At 68.0% G+C, this 22,365-nt stretch overlaps 1 protein-coding gene across 6 annotated transcripts in view; it reads right to left on the bottom strand.

Annotated features, from left to right (window-relative positions):
• Positions 1-22,365, bottom strand: part of LOC117650326 (protein held out wings) — a 40,258-nt gene that overhangs the window by 11,494 nt on the left and 6,399 nt on the right. For all 6 annotated transcript variants that reach the window (XR_004588028.1, XM_034393679.1, XM_034393677.1 and 3 more), the window contains exon 2: positions 5,321-5,454. Coding sequence is in view for 5 of the 6 variants with exons in the window: in XM_034393679.1 (XP_034249570.1) it covers positions 5,321-5,454 (134 nt within the window). In the remaining variant the exon portion in view is untranslated. The remainder of the gene's footprint in view (positions 1-5,320; positions 5,455-22,365) is intronic.

Consider the following 22,365-nt stretch of genomic DNA (forward strand, 5'->3'; position numbering starts at 1 on the left):
GTCGTTTGCCGGATGCCCCGATGCCCGTCCCAATTCGAACTGCCCCAGCCGGGGTCCGGCGTCGGGCTTGCCGGGCCTCGCCTCCGTTGCACGCACGCCGCGCCGCCGCCGGCTGGAGGGGCTGAGGCGCGGGCTGAGGCCCAGGCCCGGGCCCGGGCCCAGGGACCCATAGAGTGAGCGGGGCCGGCGGGGCCCCTCCAGCGGGCGGCAGCAAAGTCGCCCGGAGTGCGACCGGACCGCCGTCGTTCGAAGCGCATAAAAGAGCTCTCCCAGCGGCCGAGCCAGGCGAGCCAGGCCCAGTAGCGCCACGCCGCCACGCCGGGGAAGCGCCAACGACCACCGACCAGCGGCGCCAAATGGCGCTTAACAGCCCACTTCGGCCGCTTCGGCCACTTCGACCACCGCGCGGTGCGCACCCCGCCCACTGACCACTGCCGGCGGACCGGGCGGACGGCGACGGCGGACCCCCCAGGCAGGCACTTGACTCAAACGCCGCGCGACGGGCCACGTCGCCGAGCCCGCCATGCCATGGCGCGCACTGCGGCCTGACAAAACATTCCACCGCGCGGCGGAGAGGGAGGGAGAAGGAAAAGAAAGAGTCGCAGCGGTAAGGGTCCCATTTGTCCCAATAAGGATGAGATTAAGAGTGATCCGATTAATTGGTTAATGAATCGGAGTGGGAGGACGTGAAGAGTCCGCTACCGGTCTCTTCTGCAAGAAAAGGACGACGGCGCAGCCCTATCCGTCCAAACACACTTGGCCCCGCCGCCCCGCCCCGGAAAGGGAGTGAGACGAGTAGCCGGCCGAGACGCAACGCGGCGACGAGCAACGCGAGACGTCCTGGCATAACATCGGGCGTGGCGGCGACGCCCTGGCGACGCCCTGGGTGGAGCAGCGGCAGCGGGGCCGCGACGCCCTAGCGACGCCCTAGCGACGCCCGGCAGGGCCGGCCCGGCCCGGCCAGGGACGCGGGGACTCAGGGACGACGCCCACGTGCATCCTGTGCCCAGGCTTGCCCAGGCTTGCCCAGGCTGTGCCCGGACGACTCCGCTACACAGCCAAAAGCGGCCACAGCCTTCGCCGGGCTGGCTCTGCTCTGGCTGTGGGGCCGAGGGCCGAGCCCCCGGCGGAGGCCTGACCATGGTCTGCCCCAGACTCCGACAAAGAGACCATTGTCGCGCAACGCCAGACTCCCAGCAACAACATCTATAAACGCAACAACTACATCAACAAGTCCGCCAGCTGGTCGGCGGGTCGGCGGTTGGGTCGGTCGGTGCTGCGCGGGCAATACCGGAACGCGATGATTCACAGCCACAGCGCTCGGCGGCCGCGGCGGCCACGGCCCGGACGGAGCTGGCAGGCAGCCTGCCAGCCTGGGAGAGTCCGTCAAGTGTTTCGCGCAGAAAACAATGTCGCAATAACGCACACAAAAAGACGCGCTTCGCCAAAATTATAAAGAAGAAACGGCAAAATAGATGGTGGCAACGACGACGTGCATCTGTCTTGTCTAGTCCCGCTGCAGCGCCACCCGGGCACCGGGCAGCATCCAGGACTCGGTCCAGGACCGGCCAAAGGTCTTGACACGAATCACGGAGCGGAACACGGTCTCGTATTGCAGCGTCCGAGGGCCGGGCAGCAGTCGGGGCGCCACCCAGCGCGCCGGGCAGTCATCGTCATCGTGCGCCCCGAGGCCAAGTAGCACGACGGCGTCGAGGGACTGGACAGCGCGAGCCCCTCACCTGTCACCGCCGCAGAGCGCGCTGCGCTCCGCAACGGAACATTTGCGTCGCGTCGGTTCGTCCACTTCCGCAGACGGGGCGGGCCCGGCGGGGCGAGCTTAATTTTGACGGGTTGGAACGTTTCCACCGCCGCCCCGCGCCCCGCCTCACTCGGCTGCGCGACGGGGGCGGAAGGCAGGCAGGCAGGCGCGGTCAGAGACCCCACTCACCCCACTCCGTGCACCGCACGGCACACGGCGCGGGGAGACCTCAACGCGCGGAGGCTAAGACGCGGGTCCACTAGTTGGCCTCCTCGATGATACGAGCAAAGTCTCAAGTCAGTCTCCGAACCCGAGAGCCTCGCTTCGTCCCAAACAATGCCTCGGGAGGCGCTGCAAGTCGTAAAGACCAGCCAGGCCCCGCCCCACCCCGGGCACTTGTCACGGACACGCAATTCTCGCCGCGACAAGGTGCCAAGTTATAAGGGGCAGCCGCGCGTGACGGGTCGGGACGGGTCGGGCCTGGTCGGGGCCATCCTTGGCCGCGCCCCTTCAAATCGACCGACGGGCGGCCCAACGCGGTGCGGCCCCGCGCCCACCCCGGACCCGGGGAGGGGACCCAGAGGGCCAGCCGCCTATGACCCACATCGAGTGCCTCTGCACGGACGGCTGCCCAGTGTGCACGCGAGCGGCACGGGGCGGCACAGCATCTCGGGGGAGGGAGGGACGTGGCATCTGCGCAAGTGACCTTCGCTCCGCCAGGTCCCCACTCCCAACTCCACTTTCAGTTCCTTCAGCTTCCTCAACAAGATTCTAATCGGCCGTTTCGCCCGTTCCGCGCCCTGGGCGCAAGCCGAGCGGCGCCGTTTACTGCGAGAACGGAACGCCCTCGCGGAGTCCGCGGACGGCGGCGTCCAGGTCCAGATCCGGGCCCAGATCCAGGCCCTCCGCCCGGCGCGCGCTGCAGTTGACCCGACTGCACGCGCCGCAGCGGCAGTCCCTGCACGTGCACACCCCAGGTGCGGCTGTGCACCCCACCGCGATCCTCGGGCAGCTGAAGGCGTCGCGCCGCGTCGCCGAGGTGGCAGCGACGACGCCGCCCCAGGCACTACGTGGGCGTCGCCCGGACGGCACGGCAGCAACTCCGCTCATCGCCCAGCTCGTCAGGCTCGAGGCCGCGCCGCACCCCGTCGTCCTTCTGCGACGAGGCCGCACGGAATCCAATCACAGTCCCCGGCGCGGCCATCGACGGGGATGGTGCACTGCCAGAGGACGCTCAGCGACGACATTCGCCGCGGACACCACGTGCGCCAGGGCGGCCAGGGCGGCCAGGGCGGCCAGGGCTCTGCGGCGGGGCGAGGTCTCCGCCCACGCACGCACGCACGCACAGGCAAGCACTCAATGGGCGTATCGCGCGCGCCCCCTGCGACGTTGGCGGCGCACCGGCGGCGGCGCACTCGCTATTTCGGGTGCAGTTCGGTGTCCGCGTCGAGCCGCCCGCTTCCTGCGGCGTCCTGGCCGCCCCCTCCCCTCCGCCACGCGCATCCACGCCGCGGCTGGAATCAACGCGCCGCACGCCACGCGCCACGCACGCCGCGACTCGCGACACGTCACAATGCCCTGTCGTCAAATCAATCACCGCGGGCCTCGTCAACAACGTCATCATCCTCCTCGCCGTCATGACCCTCGCGGCCGCGCCGCACGTTCATCTCGGCGCAGTGGCGGTGACACGCGGCAACACGGCAAGGGGTTATTTTGGACCGGACCAAAATAGTCCAAGTGGAGAGCGCGCGCGGAGACTGAGTGGCAAACATGGAGCTGGCCCTCGTGCGCACACGCCTTAGGTACTAGTCGACGGCCAGGCCGAAGCTCACGGCGACGTGGAGCCCGGTCAAGTCCGCGCCTACACTAAGTCCTCTTTTTCACCATGTCACCGCAACTGGCGTCTCACCCGAGGCCTCAATTTGATGCGACTTAGCCCTGTTGTTCGCAACCGAGTACACCGGCCCCTCCGACGGCCTCCCCGGAGCGGAGGCGACGCGGCGGCGACGCCACATGCCGCCTGCAGCATGTCTGCAGCTGCGCACGACGGTCTATTTAAAAAGTCGGCCATACGTGCACAACAACGTCATGTCTTTTCCCCGATTTTGTCACGTGGAGGCACGGGGGTGGGGGACCCGAGAAGCTGGGGCGACGGGCGGGGCGACGGGCGGGGCGACGGGCGGGCCTTCCTCGCACTCATTAAAACGCCAGGGGGAAGAAAAACACAGGCAGGGGGCTCAATAACGGAGACGCGACTCCCCTGATGCTTTCCCGACGGGCGCCAGCAGCCAGAGCCCGCGGCAGCGGCGCAGCGCCGGGGTGGGGAGGGGGAGGAGGAGGAGGCAGGGAGTTGCATGCCTCCCCAGCGGAAGCGGCGCGGGGGGCGGGAGGAAGTAGCGACCCTCGGGGTGGCGTGGCGTGGCGGGGCGGGGCGTGGTGGGGCCCAACACCTCCATTCCCTTGCCACACAGTTGTCCCCGCGGCCGCGGGCCTTCGCCGGGATGCAACCTCCTCGCCGCGAGCGCCGGTGTCGCGATCCAAATTCGAGGCGGCCGGGCCGGCCGGGCCTCCTCGCCCCGAGAACTCTAATCGGGCCGAACAGGCGGCCGGGGCAGAAGGCAGAAGCTGTATAATCTCCCCGCGGCACGTCTGCTGCCCTGCTGCTACATCCTCCCGCACCTCAAAAATAGACGCGGCCCTCTCCACCCACAGTGCCAAGGCACCGCCCACCACGCCCACGCCCGGCCTGGCCGCCGCCGCCGAGTACGCCGGGGTGTACCCTCCGATATCGAAAACCTGTGACGTTTGAGCGACTTGGAGGCCGTCCGAGCCGCGTCCAAGAGTACGGCATGGCGAACAGAGACTCGGCCGGACATGACATACCCCTCTCCAAAGACGAAATGGCGCTCGGTTTGTTTACGCGCCGTCCGCTCCGAGCACAAGGTCGACGCATTTCAGCGGGGGTGGCGCCATTGCCCGACTCACTGACTGACTGCCTGCCCGGCTGGCTCGGGCTCACTATGACTGGCCCAATGGTCCCCGGCCGCGCGAAATGAGTGGCGGCCCACTCGGCCTCGAGGCGAGGCGCGCAGGCGGCGCAAGCGCAAGGCGGGCAGGGACCGCGGTCCGCCAAGCGTGGAGCGCAAGGCGTGGCGCGGCGAGGCGCCGGCAGACGACGCCATCCGGTTGCCGCGTTGCCGCCGTCAAGGTCCGACCATCATTTCCCGAATTCGGCCACAGCGTCCCCGGCTTCGGCCGACTTCGGCCCAGTCACCAGTTTAAAGCGCGCCGCCACACAGTGGGCCAGAAGGCGGTGGAGGTGGCCAAAACTCCAGACGCGTTTTGAGCTCCAGAGTGTCTATTAAATGAGACGCAAACGGAACGTGTGACACCACCACTGGATTGCTCTTTGAAGGAGGCATCCATTGGTGGGGTCACACGTTCAGTTTGCCTCTCATTTCGCGACTCGGGAGCTCAAAACGCGTCTTGAGTTTTGGCCGCCTCCCGCCAGTCTGACGACGCCAGCCCTCAAGAAGGCGACAAGCAGCACGGCATACTCACATCTGGGTGGTCTTTTACAGGAACGTAGACTTTTTCTGTGAGTGTTGTGGGCGGGCCCTGTGCTTCTGGCAAAACTAGCGGCTCCTTCTTCATTCCGTTTATTTGGAATAAATTTGCCCGAACCCTGGCGATTTCTGAAACAGACGAGAACAAAAACACATAAGTTAGTGGTGTGGGTGCGGATGAGGAAGTGTGTGTGCGTGCGCGTGTCCGCGTTCAATGGGAGCCAAGTGGCCCTCCACAATGGGCACGAAAGGGCCCGCGACACTGCCGGACGCGCGGCGCGGGGCGCGTGGCCCGCACAATACGGACGGCGCGTGCCGCCCCAGGTAAGCGAGGGCAGGCTGGCGGGGCTGGCGGGGCTGGTGGGGGAGGGCCCCGCAACAGGTAGCCTTCCACCCAGACGTCCCTCACCCTCACCGGACTAGACGCCATACAGTCTCGGCATGTCTCGGCGACGCGGGCCCCGAAATCTTTCACTGACCCCCAGCGGCGGCGATCCGGGCGAGCGCGGGCGGGCGCAGCGGGACCCCCATGCCGGCAGCACCGCCACCAGCACCGCCACCGCCAGCACCGCGTCACGGCTGGCGCGTGCCACGCCGTATCAATGGCAGGATGGGGGAGAGGAGGGGGAGGGGGGAGCCCCACTTATCAGGAGGACTCCCTCAATCAGCTGGGCACGCGAGGGAGGGGCTCGCCGGCGACGTCACCGCGGCGGCAGACGGCCGGCCGGCCGGCAGACAGTGCCGGGCAGGCGCAGGCTCGAGGCGCACTTCGCCGCCATGCAGATGAGCAGAGCGCGCCGCGCCGCGCCACGGCCCGATCAGCATACAACAAGGCGGCGCGGCGTCGCGACGGCGGCACAGCCTCCGGGTGCCCCCTCCCTCTCCCTTTCCCCCGCAGGACATCCAGGCGGGCGGCGGAAAGGCTTTGTGCGTCGCGGTGTGGAACGCCGTACAATCGGCCCCGCCCCGCCCGGCCCCGCCCCACCTCTGCGCCATCCCAGCCCGGCCTGCACAATAGGACGTAGGACATGCACTTTCAGGAATACGCGAATAGTTGGGTTGTTTTGGCATGGCGCCGCGGTGCGGCTCGCCGGGGGAAGGGAAAGGGGTGGGGCTGTTTGGCAACCGCAGCCACGTGCGAAATTAAAACCAAGGGGCCTGAGGCGGCTGGCGAGCCACATGTAGTAGTGCAGGCCCCGGTTACACCTTGTCAACTCGAGCCCAGAGTTAACATCGGACCCATTCATCGGTGCAACACTGTTGCATGGCCACATCGTTCGCGTCGCGTCGCTCCCGCGGCCACGGCGCCGCCAGCGCGCCCCCGACTCAAAGGACCGCGATGACAAGCTTGCCAGTGCGCGGGGCGCGGCGCGGGGTCCTGCATGCGAGACTCGATCGGGTCTAACCGGGCCGCGGCGCGGCGAGGCGGGGGCCGTCGCCAACGACCCGAATCGCGTCCGGAAGCGCCCTGCACGCCCTGCACGCCCTGCACCTGCAGACGCCGCTGCACTCGCATGATGGATGGCGGCGACGCGTATTTGTGGAATATCCGGGGCGACGACGGCCAGGCTGCCAAGCGACATGACGACAAGTGTGCCGCCGTCTCCGTCTCCGCGCGCTGGGCCGTCAAATGTTTCAAACTCATCCTAGTACCGCAGAGCAGGGCACAGGGTGCCGGCGGGCCGCGGATCGGGCGCCGCGTCGGAACACGTCGAGACACGACGACGCAATTACCCAAATAATCACCAATTGTACACAAGTGCCGAACCAATTAAGAGTGCCGCACCGCACGCACGCGCAGAGCGCGGCACTTGGCGCAGTGCGTCGTCGTGATGCTGGATGGACACACCGCTTGGCAGCCGCACGCCGCGCGCCTCGCGCTGTCAGAGGGTCAGTGGTCGCCGCGTTCACCCTGATCTTGGCCGCGGCCGCCCCGGCCGTGCAGCGGCGGCTAAGGCCCGGGGCGCGGCGGCCGCGTCGTACACGCCCGGCCAAACGATCCGTTTCGAAACCCTCCCCCCACGACAGGAAAAGGGAATCTCTTGTCAACGCCGTCAGGGAGGGCGTCCGAAATAGAACCGAGGGATGCGGCCGGGCTTGGGCAGGCTTGGGCAGGCTTGGGCAGCTTTGGCACGCCGGAGAGGCAGTCGCGTAAGGGCCACTTTTAGAACGGCAAGGCGAATGGCATAGCGCGATCGGCCGGCCGGGGCGGCCACATCGCAGCCGCGGTGACGACACGTCAATTCGGCCATTCGGCGTGGCGGGCGAGGCGGCGCGGCGGCCGTGTCACCGCCCGAAGCTCGGCGTCGTGCCCACCCGCCCGAAGCTCGGCGTCGTGCCCACCCGCCCGGCCGCGAAAGCACAACGACCAAGTCCGCGCCGCCGGGGTCGCGGCAGTCGCGGCCAGACGGGGCCGCAGTGGAACAGTGCTGCCTAATTGCTAGCGGGGAACTTCGCCAAGAGGCGGGGTGGAGCGGGGCGGGTACTCGACGCAAACAAAGGTTAACACTGGATACAAATTTAAGCAGCCTGGCAGGCCGCGGTACTTGAACCCGGGACTGCGATACGAAGTCACCACACCACGGCGGCCACGGCTCATTGGTCCGCAGGGCGTGGCGCCTCGCTACGCCGCGGCGAGCGTCAACAACACCACGGCAGCGTACTGCGTCTGCGTTGCGTACTGCACCACGGCGCCGAGCGAGACGCGCGTTCGGAAACCCTTCGACGACCACGTCACACGAGCCGCGTCTTAGTCCGGGGCTGATCCCTCCATTAATCCCAGCGCCATCGATGGAGCATCAAGGAGGCCCGCGGCGTGGTGGGGCGTGGTGGGGCGTGGCGGGGCGCGGCGACCACAACGCGGCGCTGATTGGCGGGGTTGCCAGACTTGACGGCGCGGCGCGGGGGTGAGGGGGGCCGCCGCAGCGTGCCGCAGCGTGCCGCCAGCCCGCCGGCAACATCGCGAGGAGCGGCCAGAGCGCCGCGACCAGAGCGCCAAGGCACAAGAGGCACAAGGCACCGCGAGCTGTGGTGGAGCCGCTCGCCCCGCCCCGCCCCGCCCCGCATAGCGCCACAGCGCGATCCTCGCCGAGCTCGCCGACGTCGAGTGAGTGCACTCTAGGCCGCACGACCGCGTCACCGAGTGAGTGCAAGCCAGGCATGTGCCCGATGTGCCGCGCAGCATTCGTTGCCGTCGTGGGCCAACCGATTTTACACCCCATGCCTCGCTCCCTTGCGGGGCCCCACCTAGTGGCCCCACCGAGGGGCTGCGTCGAGTCGAGCACAGGGCTCGTGAGGGGGAGGGGAAGGGGTCGATGTTCCCCGCGATGCCCTGCATTGCCCTGCCCGCACTCCGTCCGCCGAAGCACGAACTGGTCATACCGCATTCCAGGCACACTGTGCCGTGCGTCGCGGCCCCGCTGCCCCCGGAGCCCCCTCCGCGGCCCCCACGCCCCCCTCCACATCAACAACCCTTCAAAAGTCAACACAATGCGACGCACATGACAATGAGCGTGGCCCGGCGTCACTTAGACGGACGGCCGCCACGTCGGCGTCCCGGTCGCCCTTCCCGAAGGACGCCGACGACGAGCACGGCGGCGGCAGAGCGGCAGACGGAGGACCGAAGGACGGCGTCGTCATGAGCAAGGTCGAGGCGGCGGCCCGGCCAGTCACTCTGCCAATAGGGATTGCTGCATTTCACGACCGAGAGACACAAACCGCCATACGGCAGAGTGACGCAACGCGCCACGATACGTAACTATTTAGCCTGACATTCGCCAGGCCGGGGAGTCAAGTCCAGGGGAATCAAGCTAGGCGGCGGCGCGCGGCGCGCAGCACACGCCCATCCGGAGAGAAGCACGGCAACAGCCTCCAGATCCAGACACGGCTGGGCTGGGCTGGGCTTCACGGCTTCCTTCCCCTTTCACAGTAAGTAGCCGTAATCTTGCCATACGTCCAGCCAGCCGGCCACGGCGTCGACCGGCCGACCGGCCCCTCGCGCACCGCGCCGTGTACGCCGCCGCCGCTAGCGCGCCACGCCGCTTCCTGTCCACATTAAAAAACAACTCGTCACCGACACCGACTGAGGCTGCCCCGGAATCATTCGGCCGTTCTTTTTCGACCCGCCTAAAATGGCCGCGACCGGGCGGGGCGCGCGCAGCACCGCGCAGCGTCGTGAAAGTCGCCCAAGTGCGCGGATCGGCCGCCCGGGACGGCGGGGCCCAGCCCGTCCAAAAATTGGACCCGCAAAAGACGCGCGGCACGGCGCGGCACGGCACGGCGTGCGCGGCATTAGATTCCGATCATGCCCCTTGTCCCGGGACGCGCGCTATATACGGCAGGTGGATGAGAAAGCAGCAGCAGCCGCTCCGTCAAACGGTCCGCGAGCGCCATCGGGAGCCGACCGGGAACCGACCGGGAACCGACCGGGAACCGACCGGGAATCGACCGGAGACTGGCAGGGGGAGAGGCGAGACAGAAAAGGAAACGAGGAAGTGACACCCCTGGGGACGCCCAGAGCTCAGTTTCAAATCCCGCGCCGAAACAAGGCCTCTTTCGTAGGCTGCCGAGTGGGCCCAACCACCAGAGCAGACGAGCGCCTCTGACGCCGACCAGTTCTAGTCGCTTCTTGTCCTTCACCGTGCCGGGCTGAGCAGTAAGGGCAGGATACGGACCTTCCGCCCTACCTCCCAACACGAACCGAGCCCGAGCCCAGTACGGCCCGTTGCTGACCGCGCCGACTTGAACGACCCCGGGAGTTGGAGCGTCAAACACTTTGACAGCAGCAGGCAAACACGATAAAAACGTTGCTCCCCGCCATGCCGTTCAGGCCTCACCATATGAGAAGCAGTCCGAATCGCGGCACAAAAAACCCAGTCCATTAGTGCAGCAAGTCAAGCCTTTACGGCGTCCATCCCGGATCGCTGCCGCGCTGCCGTGCTGCGTTGACACGGCGACGCCGCCCTTTCCCGCGACCAAAAAGCGCCCGGCGCAGTAAAGATAGCCCGGCGCCTGTAAAAATGCGTGGCCCCACTTACACAACAGGCCTGCCACTCCACTCCGGCCAAACCGACGAGCCAATCAAGCGCCAATAAAAGCGCGCGGTGGGGCAGCAGACTCTCGGGGCGTTCCGTAGGGGTGCGAGAGAGACACGGCGACACGGCACTGCTCGGAATCAGCCTGCTGGGCCAGCCGGCCGGCCAACGCCGCCGTCCAGAGCACCGCGTCGCACCGCGTCGCACCGCGTCGCACCGCGTCGCACCGCGTCGCACCGCGTCGCACCGCGTCGCACCGCGTCGCGGGCAGATCCATTGGCACCGTCGCGGCCCGGTGAGTCACCCACCAGTCAACGTGCGCCATGCCAAGCCATGCGGGGGCGTCGGGCCCACCGGGCTCACCGCCGGGCCCACCGCCGGGCCCCTCGGGGGGTCGTCCCGCAAGCGCATGCAGCCGCGAGCAGCCCTACAGGGCGCGAGGACGAGGTGGGCCCGGAGATGGGCCCGGACACGGGACGCGATAAGCACTGCACAGCACGGCCGCGGCGTCCAAGGCCGCCGCCAGGCGCCGCCAGGCGCACAGCTGGCCCGCTGGACCGCCGCGGCGCCGCACCCACTTGGGTCATTTGGCTGCCCGGATCCCGATTCCAGGGTCTCGAATCACGGACCGAATGGCACACGACCGCCAACAAGCCGCCGGCCGCTATTCGGCGCGCTGACGCCGTCGGGCAGCAGGACAGCCCAAGCCCGGCCGGCCCGCCCCCGCCAGGCCGCCACGCGATGGGCCCCGCCGCCCCGCCGCCCGCGCACCTCCGCATCCGCCCGTCCGACGGATTCCCACGACGGCGGGCAATTCACAACAGCAAAAGAATAAAACAACGAACAAGGCGACGGCGGCGCAGCAAACTTTCGGGGCATGAGCCGAGCGGCCGAGCAGAGCACCAGCCTGGGGAGGTGGTCACACGAATAACAACACCCACGGGCCACGGGCCATGGCGGGCGGCAGGACGAGAGATGACGGGAGAAGGTGAGGCGGACGAATGTGTAATCAATTCATGATGTCATGTGCGCACGCCTCGCGACTCCAGGGGAGCGGCCCGGCGACAGGACGCCTAACGCTTTGCGTGCGCACGGCACGGCAGGGCACGCACGGCACGGCGAAGCAAGGCGGCTCCACGCTCACGCGGAAGAGCTTCGTGAATAACTTTCTACGCGGCCCGCGCGCGTCCTTGGGAGTCCTGGTCGGGATCCTGGAACGGAAACCGCTCGCTCGTCCACCACGGCTGGAATCAAACCCTTTGGGAACAACACGCCGCGGGCCCGGGCCTGGTCCGGCGAGCTAGGCCGCTGGGGACGGATCAGCTGGGAACCCAGAACCAAGGCCACTCCAAGCCAAAGGAAAGGCGACACCGCGCCGGGCGCCGAGCGAACAAACCTTTCCACTCGGCGCGCTGCAATTCGCACTCCGAACTAGAATTCGCCGGGCCTGGCCGAGCCAAGAGCCAAGAGCCACAAACACAGTCAACAGGACCCGCCCTGCCAGCCCCTTACCCCGTTGTTTTCGCGGGGCCGGTTATAGCCGCCGCAGCTTCGGCTCGCGTCTTTAGCAAACACGAGATTCCCCGAAGCACCGCGCGGACCGCGCGGACCGCCCCGCCCCGCCCGCTTCCACTGAAAATCAGGCGCCGTTCGCGGCCGCCACGCCGCGTCACCCCTATCACTGTGAGGCACTCCATGGCGTGGCACTCCAAGGCGAGGCCCAGCGCAGCGCCCACTCAGCTGGCTGGCCGGCAGTGACTCACCTCGCCGCCATGCTCCGTGGAGGCACGGCGAGGCACGGCGCGGCACGCCAGGGATACCCGACCCGACGTGCCAGCCGAGGTACCCATCAGGTTCCTCGGAAACATCATACACGCCCTCAGGGGGCACGCGCCCTCCCCCCTCCCCCTCCTGCAGCATCCTCCGGCCCGATCAGCCCGGCTGGTAGGCAGTCCCGCCGCGCGGCCGTGCAGCGCGGGCTAGCCTAGCCTCATTACCATTACCATTACGGGCTTGCCGCCTGTCTGCTACAGGCACGTCTGCCCTCAGCTGCGACCGCGGTGTGCCCCGGCATGAATACACGTCCTCGGCGGTCGGCAGGCGGCGAAAGAGGGCGCCTCGGTTCGCCTCGCGCCTTAGAGAGCCCGTGCAGACGCAGAGGCATTCCACCTAGAGGACGGGCTAGGCCACCGGCACCTAAGGGCAGGGCCCCCTCATCACCTGTCGATTGGCGCAGCAGTGCCCACCAAGAACGCGTGCGATCCCCCCCCCCCCACTTTTCCCCGTTTTCACACGGGTCGCACGAGAAGCACGCAACAGCGGCAGGAGGACAACAACCGTCACTCTCGACGGAGAAAAGGAAAACTCTCCGCTCCTCCCATGAACTGCACTTGCGGACAGCGAAAAAACAAAACAAAAACAAGAGAGAATTAAAAACAAAAACGGGAGGAATCCAGTATTTATTTACGCCCTGTGTTTACCCCGCGGACAGTGCAGGATGCGAGGTCAACCGCCTCACCCCACGTCACCTCACCCCGCCCCGCCCCGCGCCAAATGTGACACTGCGGCGTCGCCGTCCAACCAACCTGGCGGGCCGGGACGCCGACGCCGACGACCACCCTACTGTACACCACCAGCTCGGTCGGAGGCCTACTCGCCTTGCCAACGCTGGTTGCCGCCCTTTACATAACGCGGGGCAGGCTGCAGGCTGATTCTAAGTGAGCGGTCTCTCTCGCACTCGAGGGGCGTCCCGTATGTGCGAGTGAGACAGACCGGCCGGACCGCCCCCTCGGCATCGGCCTGCTGGCGGGGCGAGGCGACCGCTGGCAGACCCTGTGGGGACGGCCCGTGAAGGGCGGTGCGGCGCGGCCAAGACGGCCAAGCACCAAGCCCCGCCGACGACGCCGACGGCAACAACCCGACCCGCGGGCCGTCTGTCTTGAAGGTCCCCGACGTCCCCGACGCAAAGGAACGCTACCAAGTTTAGGCCTCTCAATCAGCGCGGGGAGATGGGCGCCGTTTACGACCTGCCCAACGGCGCGTCCGGCGGCGCGTCTGGGCTGGGCTGGGCTCGGCGTCGTGGGGAAGGCCCTGGCTGCCCTGGCCGTGTCGTCGACGCCCCTCGCGACGCTACTTGCGCAATCACCTGCACCTCGGCAGCGCGGTACGGACCCCTGCTGAGAGACGGCGTGGCGGTACAGCGGATGTCCCCCCTCCCCGCCACCTCTCGCACCATGAGTCCGAGTCAAGAGGCAGCCCCCGCGACCGGCATCGAAACGACCACGCATTCATGGGCGATAACGTCAGTCCGGCCGTTCGGCCGTCAGAGGGCCGAGTGCACGGTCGAGGAGGAATCCGGCGGACGCGGCGCCGCGCCGCCAGGGCCCCGCCAGGAGGGCACCGCGCACCGCGCACGCCGCTGCCATAGAGCGTCTTTGTCCCTGCGGGACAAAAATGGCAGCCCCTCCACCCCCCTCACGCAGGGGCCGGCGTCGTTTATTTTGCCAGAGCCTGGGCGCGCCTCTGCTGCTTGCAGACCTCGGTTTGTTTGGCCCCGCGGCCCGCGGGGACGGCGAGGACGCGCCGCGACGCGCCGCGACGCGCCGCGCAACAACTGGCCCAGCAGTGCAGCCTCGAGTGCAGGCAGCACACTGGCCCGGGCGAGTCGCTTCCAACACGCTTTTCGACGCATCACCGCCACCCGCCTCATCCAGCAGCACTCGCCGGGATGGGCGCTGGGCCCAAGCTGGGCCCCACGACGGGTACCACCTCGAGTGTTTGCCGCCGCCTCCACTTGCGGACGCAGCCGGATGCCCCGGCATGCGCCCGGGTGGGGCCCGCCTCGGCTCGGCTCGGCTCGTCGCAAATATTTCAATCTCATTAGTCAAGCCATGTAAGGCGGAGAGACGAGGGACGTACCGCAGGTACCGTGGCAGCGGCAGGGCAAAGAAGTACCCGCCCGTCAGCGCGGTGCTCGACGCGGTGGCGGTAAACACTCGTCATCGGCGAGTCGGAGAAGCCGCCCCGCGAGCTGTCCTGCAGCTGCACCGCGCACCGCAGCGCTGGCCTGACGGCCTGACCGCTTGGGTGCAGCTGGGCCTCTCGGGTCGGCACGCCGCGCCGCGTCCAATGTCTCAGCTCGCCGTTCAATTTACTCAACCAACAGCTCGGCGCGGCGGCGGCGTGGCGGCGTCCCCTCCCCCACCGCCGTGAGGTCCGCGACGACGTGAGCCAGGTGTCAATTGGCGTGCGCACACGACGAGCAGGAGGGTCCCCGAGGAGCTCCCCGCGGGCCCCGCGGCCCCCGCGGCCCCCGCGGCCACGCAACGCCCCAGGGCCCCAGGCAGCGCCAAGCTTTTCACTGGCAGGATGGCCATCATGCCCGTCCCAAAACGTCATCCGTGCCGCACGGGCAGGCATAGTGCCTCACGCAAGGGGCCCGCCACGCATGCCTGGCGCGTACTCACAGCGCGGGGGGGGGGGGGGCAACCCATATTTCAAAGAGTCTCACTCGCTCTCGGCCAAAAGACTGCTAAAAATCTGGCTAGTTGCGAGACAGCGCCTGTTTTCAGCCAAGCGGAAGACCACCCACCCGTTTAGGGAGCTGGACTGGTTCACCTAGGGCGCACTACCCAGTGCCGCGACGGGCAGTCCCGGCCACCTTGCCTCTAACCTAACCCTTACTTTGGCCGAGCGATTCGGTCGGGTACTTTAGTCGCTCTGTCTCTGTCGCACTCCCGAAGCTCTCCTCAAGGGTGCAACAGAGACAGAGCGACAAATCGCTCTTCTGAATCGCTCAGCATAGCTTCCCTTCTGCGCGGCGTTACCGTCAGCCGCCCTATTTACTGAGCCAACGCCCGGTCCTTATAAAAGACCGCGGAGAGGCTCTCCGCGTTGGGTGACGGGTCGGTTCGTCCGGTCCGGCCCGGCCCCACACTCAGACACCTGTGCGGCCAGGCCAGCCACGCCCTCCCTCCCCCTTCCCTCCCCTCCCCTGCCCGTCGCTGTTCCGCGGGGTGCGTTAGGGATCCTTCCGCTCCAGCCCAGCGTTCCGTCCGTTCCGTCACGGTGGCCAATGTCAAGACCGGCGCAGGCGCGGTGCAGCGCGGCGCGCACCACGGCCAGCGCCAGGCCCACCGCCCGTGACGCCCACACTGTTGGAATAAACGCGCGGCCGGCTCGGCGAGCGTGGGAAAACGGGCAAGATGCGCATGTGAGGAAGGAGAATTTATTACGGGGGGAAAGGAAGAAAAAACTAAACACCAACCAGAGTAGCGGCGGCAGGTGGTTTCTCTCCCACTGAGCCGTAGTTGCGGCGAGTTGCACGAGCACACACAGTTTCACTCGGCACGTTGATGCGACACGAGTCCCGGGTTCAAACACCGGCCGTGCTCCCGCTTTCCGTTCCTCTCGTCCGCCTTGGCGGCCTTGGCGTTTGACGCTCGGCTGGTGGACGACAAAGCCCTCACTCCGCAGCGACCCCGACCTGCCCCAGGCCGCCATGCAGCTCGTCAGGCCGTCAGGCCGTCAGGCCTCAGAGCCACGCAATTTGATTTGGCGACGATATCACGCGCCGCGCCGTGCCGCGCCGTGCCGCTCCGCGAGGACGGCAACAAGGGCGTGACGCCGTAGGAGACACACAAAGCCCGCGAGCACCGGCCCGCCGACCCCAAGCCTCGCGGCGCGGAGCGGAGCGCGGCCTATGCGGGTGCGAGTGACCCGCGGCCCGCGGCCAGAGGACTCATTCCTCCTCTCTCGCACCATACGGGACGCTGCGTCGGATGGAAAGAGAGAGACGGAGCACCGTCCGGCATCACTCCGCCGCCTAAAAGACATCCACTTTGGCCCTCGTTCACGCTCGGCTCGGCACGGCAAGCATGGCGCTGGCAAGAGCACGCTAAACAAGCCTTCCCATACCTGGCAAATTATGTCACTGCAGCGGCGGTGCGAGTGGCCAGCCTGCCTGCCTGCCTGCCTGCCTAGCCCTGACAACGCTACCCGCGTGCCCGCGTGCCGGCAACAACGAGGCGCGCCACTTGGGCAGGCAAACAGCATGAGCCACTTCCTTGAAAGCGTCTCCTCGCGGCGCGGCGCGTCGCGGCTCGCGGGCCGACGAGGGCAGGGCAGCCCGCAGCCGCAGGCCGCAGGCCACTTGATTCCGAACAGTGCCTCAGGCGCTCCATCTCTCTCGCACTCGAAGGCCGTGCCGCAGGGTGCGAGAGAGCGCCGAAAACGCCTTTCGGAATCCGCGGTACCAAACCTTTTCGACGAGACCTCCGCGCACGCCGCACGCGGCGCACGCGACCGGCTGGCCGCACGGACGGCACACACACCTGCAACCAAACGAGAGCACCGAGTTAGGACCAGCGGCACGAGGAGAGGGTTAGTGGACAGTGGGGCACACGTGTTTTGTCGCCGACAAAACGACAGCCTTTATCGCGCATGTCATCGCATTTCCACCAAGCGCACGACAATGCGGCATGGACCGTCACGTCAGATGCGTGACCAGTGCCCCCACCGCCAGAGCAGGCTCTAGAAAAACACAAGTCAAAGGGCGGCACGGCAGCGGCGACGCGGCCACGGCGCGCCCAATTGACACACATATTTCCCGTATACTGTACGACCTCGCGTCGCGCGCTGCTCGCAGTGCCGCGACCACCCAATTGAGGCGCCGCCTGCAGGCCCATTCCGTCGCTCTGTCTCTCTCGCACCCCTGCGGGATGATCCTGGAGTGTGTGTGAGTGTGAGAGAGAGGGGGGCATCAGTCTGCGGCTGGACGGTCACACTGCGCTCTGGGCGGCCGTTGCCGTTGGCGGCCGTACTCCTCTCGTCACCACGCCGTCATCCCGCCTTCCTCGCCGTCGGGCCCATCGCGCCATCGCCAACGAGGGGCCCTTCGAGCGGAGCGGCACGCATAACGCTCGGCGCCTCGCGCTGCTCGCGCACGTGCCGGTGACGTCACGCGCTTGCGGTTGGCGCCGCGCCGCCGCGTCTTCGCGCAGGTTGGCCAACGCGACTGCCCATGTGTGGCGGCATCGCGGCGGCATGCGCGGCGGCCAGGGCTTCGCGCGGCCATACGGCACCAGCTGCGCGCTGCGCGACATCGCCAGCCTCCGGAACGTCACCGGCGACGCATGAAAGCGCGCCGCGGCACGGCACGGCGACGACATTGAGCCGGCCGGCCGAGCAGTGGGGCCGCGGGGCAACAATGGTCCAGATAGGGCCTGGCAGCCTGGCACACTACTCGGCGGCGCCAAGGGCGCGGGCCGCGAGGCAGCGCGGTGGCGCCAGGTGTCCAGTGCAGCAGGTGGCTGGGCTGCGCGGCTGCGGTTCCCCCGCCCGCGCACTCATTCCAATACCAATCAAATTCGATCGATTATGCAACCGTCGGCTGGAGGCGAGGCGACCAAGGGCGCGGCGCGGCGCAGCTGGGCGGCCAATCAGGACGCTCCCTCCTGGCGGCAACCTGGAGGCGTCAGGAACGCGCCCAGTCAAGCCAGCCGTGAGTGTCGCCGGCCAAACCAGCGTAATGTGGTGGGAATTTCATGGAAGATACGCTCTAGCGCGCTGCAATGAGGCGAGGTATCCTGCACTCTGCAGCAGGCCGAGCAGACCCAGGCACGCCACCGCGGCACTTGCTTCGCGGCCTGAAGGGCCCCGGTCAGTCCTTCGTTTCGATTCCGGGCCGCGGGGCCACGTTTGGGCCGCGTTCGGGCCGCGTGCCCAAATCAAAGCGGGCTCACTTTCCCCCGATTTAAAGTCCGCTCGCCCATGAATGGCTCCATGAATGAATGCATGAGCCACACGTCGAGCGCCGAGCTTGCACCCCTTCGCGTCCAGCGCGGCCGCACGGCCGCACGGCCACGACGGCGTGGCCTCGGACGCGGCACACGGTCACAGCCTCGGACGCGGCTTCAGCCTCGGACTCAGACACGCGGTCTAAAGATAACCGCACGGCCGTACCGCCGTGCCCTGGGCCGGACTGGGCTTTCCCTTCATAATGTCGCGGGGTCGCGCAGTCGGCCGCACCCCGCCTCGCCGCGCTAGCCGCGCATGCCCCGCCAGCCAACACGACGTGCCGCCAGTGCCGGCCGAGGGGCCTTTGAAACCCAAGACGGCGCTACGGCCCTCGAAAACAGGCGAAAAGCGGGCAAAAGCGGCGGACTCGGGACTCGCACCGGCACCGTGCCAAACCACAGGGCGCTGCTGCGCGTGAGGCAGATCTCTTTTGCCCGGCGATGCACACCACGCACCCAGAGGGCGGCGCCCGCGGCGCCAGGACCAGCCAGGACCGCAGGACGGCGACGGGAGCAACAGGTGCGCGCAGGGGAGGGGAGGGGGAGGGGAGGGGGCGCACTGGGGCGCAGCAATAGCACGGCCCATTCAGCGTTCGCCGGAGAATGTTTTCTAATGTCTCCTTTTCGGGACGAAATGATCAGTCATTTCGAGTGCTGCCGCCGCGGCCCGGCCGGCCCCTCCCCGCAAGGCCCGCAAGCAGATGTTGACGCCGTGCCCCAAGAGAAAGAACATTATTTCGGCTTCGGCGCCGCAGGTCGTGGCGCAGCGTTGCGCAGCGTGGGGCCGGGCTGGCCGGGCCGGGCGTGAGACGCATAGTTCATGTCCGACCGAGCGACCGACGTTCAATCAGCTGACGGGAAAGCAGGCCCCGCCCCGCCCCGCCTAACTCCCCTACGCCCGCTACGCCCCGCGGCCCGTCACCCGCCGCACGTGCGCGCCGACGGCAGTAACAGTGGCGTGGCCTCAGGGCAGCCGGCCACAGCCCTCGGCACCCTGCCGCGCCGAACTTTTCTTTTCGTTTCGTTTCGGGACCCGCACTTTATTGGAATACCGGGTTGGCAGCCGGCGTCTAGTCGCGCAACCACCAGCTTTATTTCGGGCCACCCACGCCGATAGGATTACGAGGGGCGCGGCGCCAGAGAGCAGCGCGCGGACGCGAACCGCCTTCCCGCGAGACGACCAGGAGGCACCCCGGCCGGCCCGGCCGCTCCGAGCTCGCGGTTTTGGTGGAGGGGCGCAAGCTAAACCTGGCTGATACGGAGTCCGGAGACTGGCAGGCCGCCAAGACTCCGCAAAGCCAGGCTGCTGCCACACTGCCACGCCGTCAGCCGAATCACCGCTGCCACGCCGGCCACGCCCTGCCAGGACGAAGGCGAACACACAGGCGGCCGAAATGGAGGCCAAAAGAACGAGCACCCTTCGCGGCACGGCTGAGGCACACGACGCTCGATCATTTTTCTGCAGCCGGTAAGCTCCGACCGGCGATCTGTCACGGCGTGTTCCAGGCGCACGCAACGCACGCCGCTCGGCTCGTCTTGGACACCTCAATCGGCGGCCGGGTCATCCCACGCACGCTGACGCACGCCAGAATGCGAGCCTGCCCGAGGCCTGGCCGACAGCCGCCCGCAAAGAGATCTGCCGACGGGGTGTCAGACACGCACGCTCGGCTGCGCGTTGCACTTGCATCCGAACGCCATGGCGCGCCGCGCCACGCCGCGCCACGCCGCGCCCACCAGAGAGGCCAGCAGGGTGCCCGTGGTACAGTAACGCGGGCAGAGACGGCGTGGCCCCGCCGCCCCGCGCGCGCAGCAGCAGCAGCAGCAGCGGCAGCAGCAGCAGGAGAAACGCGGCGCCGTGGGCACGCCGTGGGCTGTCGCAGTCGGCGGACGGCGCGGTTACCAAAGACCACGCTGGCGGCAAAGGGTCGCCTTAGCGGCCGCAAAATGGTCCGATCGGCGCGCTTCTTTCGCGCAGCGCCTCGTTCAGCGCGGAAATGAGCGGCGGGCCGCGATGCCGCCGCCAAAAGCCACCAAACGCGGCCCAAATCGGACCCGGCGCCGCCAGATGGCTCGCGGGGCGTGGCGGGGCGCGGAGGCACGCGTGGGACTCGGTCATAGGACAGGGGAGTAGGTCGCTGGACGGCGCGGCTGCGCGGCCGGGAGGGGGCAGCACGGCCAGCACACATAACGCATGCTCCCCCTCCCCCCTCCTCGAGAGGCGGGGAGGCGGTTGGGGCCCCTCTCATTGCGCAGATCCTGCAGCAGGCCATCGACGTGCCGCGGAGCCGCCGCGGCGTTCACCGCAAGCGCCGCGCCCCGCGCTCTCGATGCAGTGTGACCGGGACATTACACACACACACACACTGACGCACACAGATCCACCCAGCCCCGACAGCCCAGGTGGCGTGGGTGGGGGAGCACAGTCTGACCGTCGCACCGGAAATCATGATCCGGGCAGTGTGGCCGTCGAGGAACGGGCGCGGCACGACCGGGCTGCCCGGCCGGACAGTCTGGCGAGCGAGGCGCGAGGCGCGGCGGCCGGAGAGCCCAAGTCGCTACATCAAGATAAAAAGCGAGCCAATTGCGCCGCCACTGCAAAACAAAAGGACACGCCGGGCCCCGCGCCCCGCGGTCCAGGCTGCGTGAGGACGCGTTTCGCGGGGCGCGCGCCGCACCGAAATTCCGAGAAACGCCGCTTCACCGCGCCTCCCCGCTGCTCCGCGCCACGATCAGGCCGTCGGGCATCGGGCCCTTCCACAACGAGCTGCAGCAGTCCAGCAGCCCAGTTGCAGGGCCTGGGCCGGCAGGGCCGCCTCGATGGGCCCCGCCGCCCCGCCACCCCGCCGCCGCACAGCCCCGCAGGACGGAGAAAGCCGAGCCGGTCGAGATGTAGTACCGCCCCGCAGGCCGCCCCGCCGCTGCAAGGCTGCACTCACGACGACGCGGTCGACGCGGTCGACGCGGCTGCCTGCACTCCGTCCTCAGACTTTCAATTTCGGCCGCCGTTGTTCGTCCTGCGCCCTGCGGCCCACTTCGGGGTGCATCCGGGCGGCGGCGGCGCGGCGCCTCCAGCACACCTGACCCGTGAAGGTCGCAGAGCCCTTGCTACCGCCACTTGCCGCGCGCCTCCGGGAGGACGCACGCCAGATAAGATAGCAAGCCGCCCCGCCGCCCCCGCAGCGCCAGTCAAGGAAGCGAAACATCCTGCCGCGGGCGTCTCGTAAAACTTCCAGGCACGGGCCACGCATATCGCTATCAGGCAAGGTCGGGCGTGACGTCAAGGCGGCGCGGGCGCGGGTTCGAATCCCCGCGACACGAATCCTTCCGTCCGCCACAAAGCCGCGGCGCCGCGGCTCACGTTCCAAACGGGACTCGGCGCGGCAACGTGCGCGACACTTGCGCGCCGCAGACAATGGCAGGGCCGCGGCGGGACGCGGCCGGCCGGCGCAGCCTTGCGCAGCCATGGCGCAGCCCACGACGGCGACCTGGGGGGCCGCCGGGCCGACGCTATGAGATTGGCCACATTTCCGTGGCAACCGTCCTCGGACCGGCCGGCTAAAGGGCAAGGGCACAGGGCACGGTCGTGCCGGGCTTGGCCGGGGCAGGGCAAGGCGCGTGGCGATCACAAAATACAAATGCATGAAAGCGCCGCGAGAGCCGCGAGCAGTCGAGCACACCCCCGCGGGGCACGAGCCCAAGCCAAGCCGGTCCGGTCGCCAGCACTTCCAAACAGGGCTCCCCACTTTCTCGGCGCATCGACAAGCAGCCACCATGCATTTCACACGCCAGTGTGGAAACGCCGCCACCTGCTTCCTCGTCGCGGGGCCTCGCGGGGCCTTATCCTTATCACAGGACCACTTTGGGCCAAGACGCGCGGGCGGGGCGCGCGTACTACAGATACAGGCGAGTGGAGCAGCCCCGACGACGCTCCACCTGAATCGCGTCAAACCGAAAAGCGCCACCTGAGCATACCTCCATGCACCTGAGGCAGACACAGACGAAACTGCCCTCAAAAGCACTCGAGTCAAACACATGACGGTACCAGTGGATTGCCCTTCGAACGAGGATTCCAATGGTGCCGTTTCCGTTCGAGGGCTGCGGGGCTCGCCACGTGCCCAGACTTTGCCGACCGGCGGGCCATGTCTTCCGGCCCGCACTGTTGACGGCGAGCTCGACGGCCAGCTTGGCGCCGCGCTGCGCAAAGGGGCTAA

Source organism: Thrips palmi, unplaced genomic scaffold (assembly GCF_012932325.1).
Source record: "Thrips palmi isolate BJ-2018 unplaced genomic scaffold, TpBJ-2018v1 HiC_scaffold_5, whole genome shotgun sequence".
Lineage (NCBI taxonomy): Eukaryota > Metazoa > Arthropoda > Insecta > Thysanoptera > Thripidae > Thrips > Thrips palmi.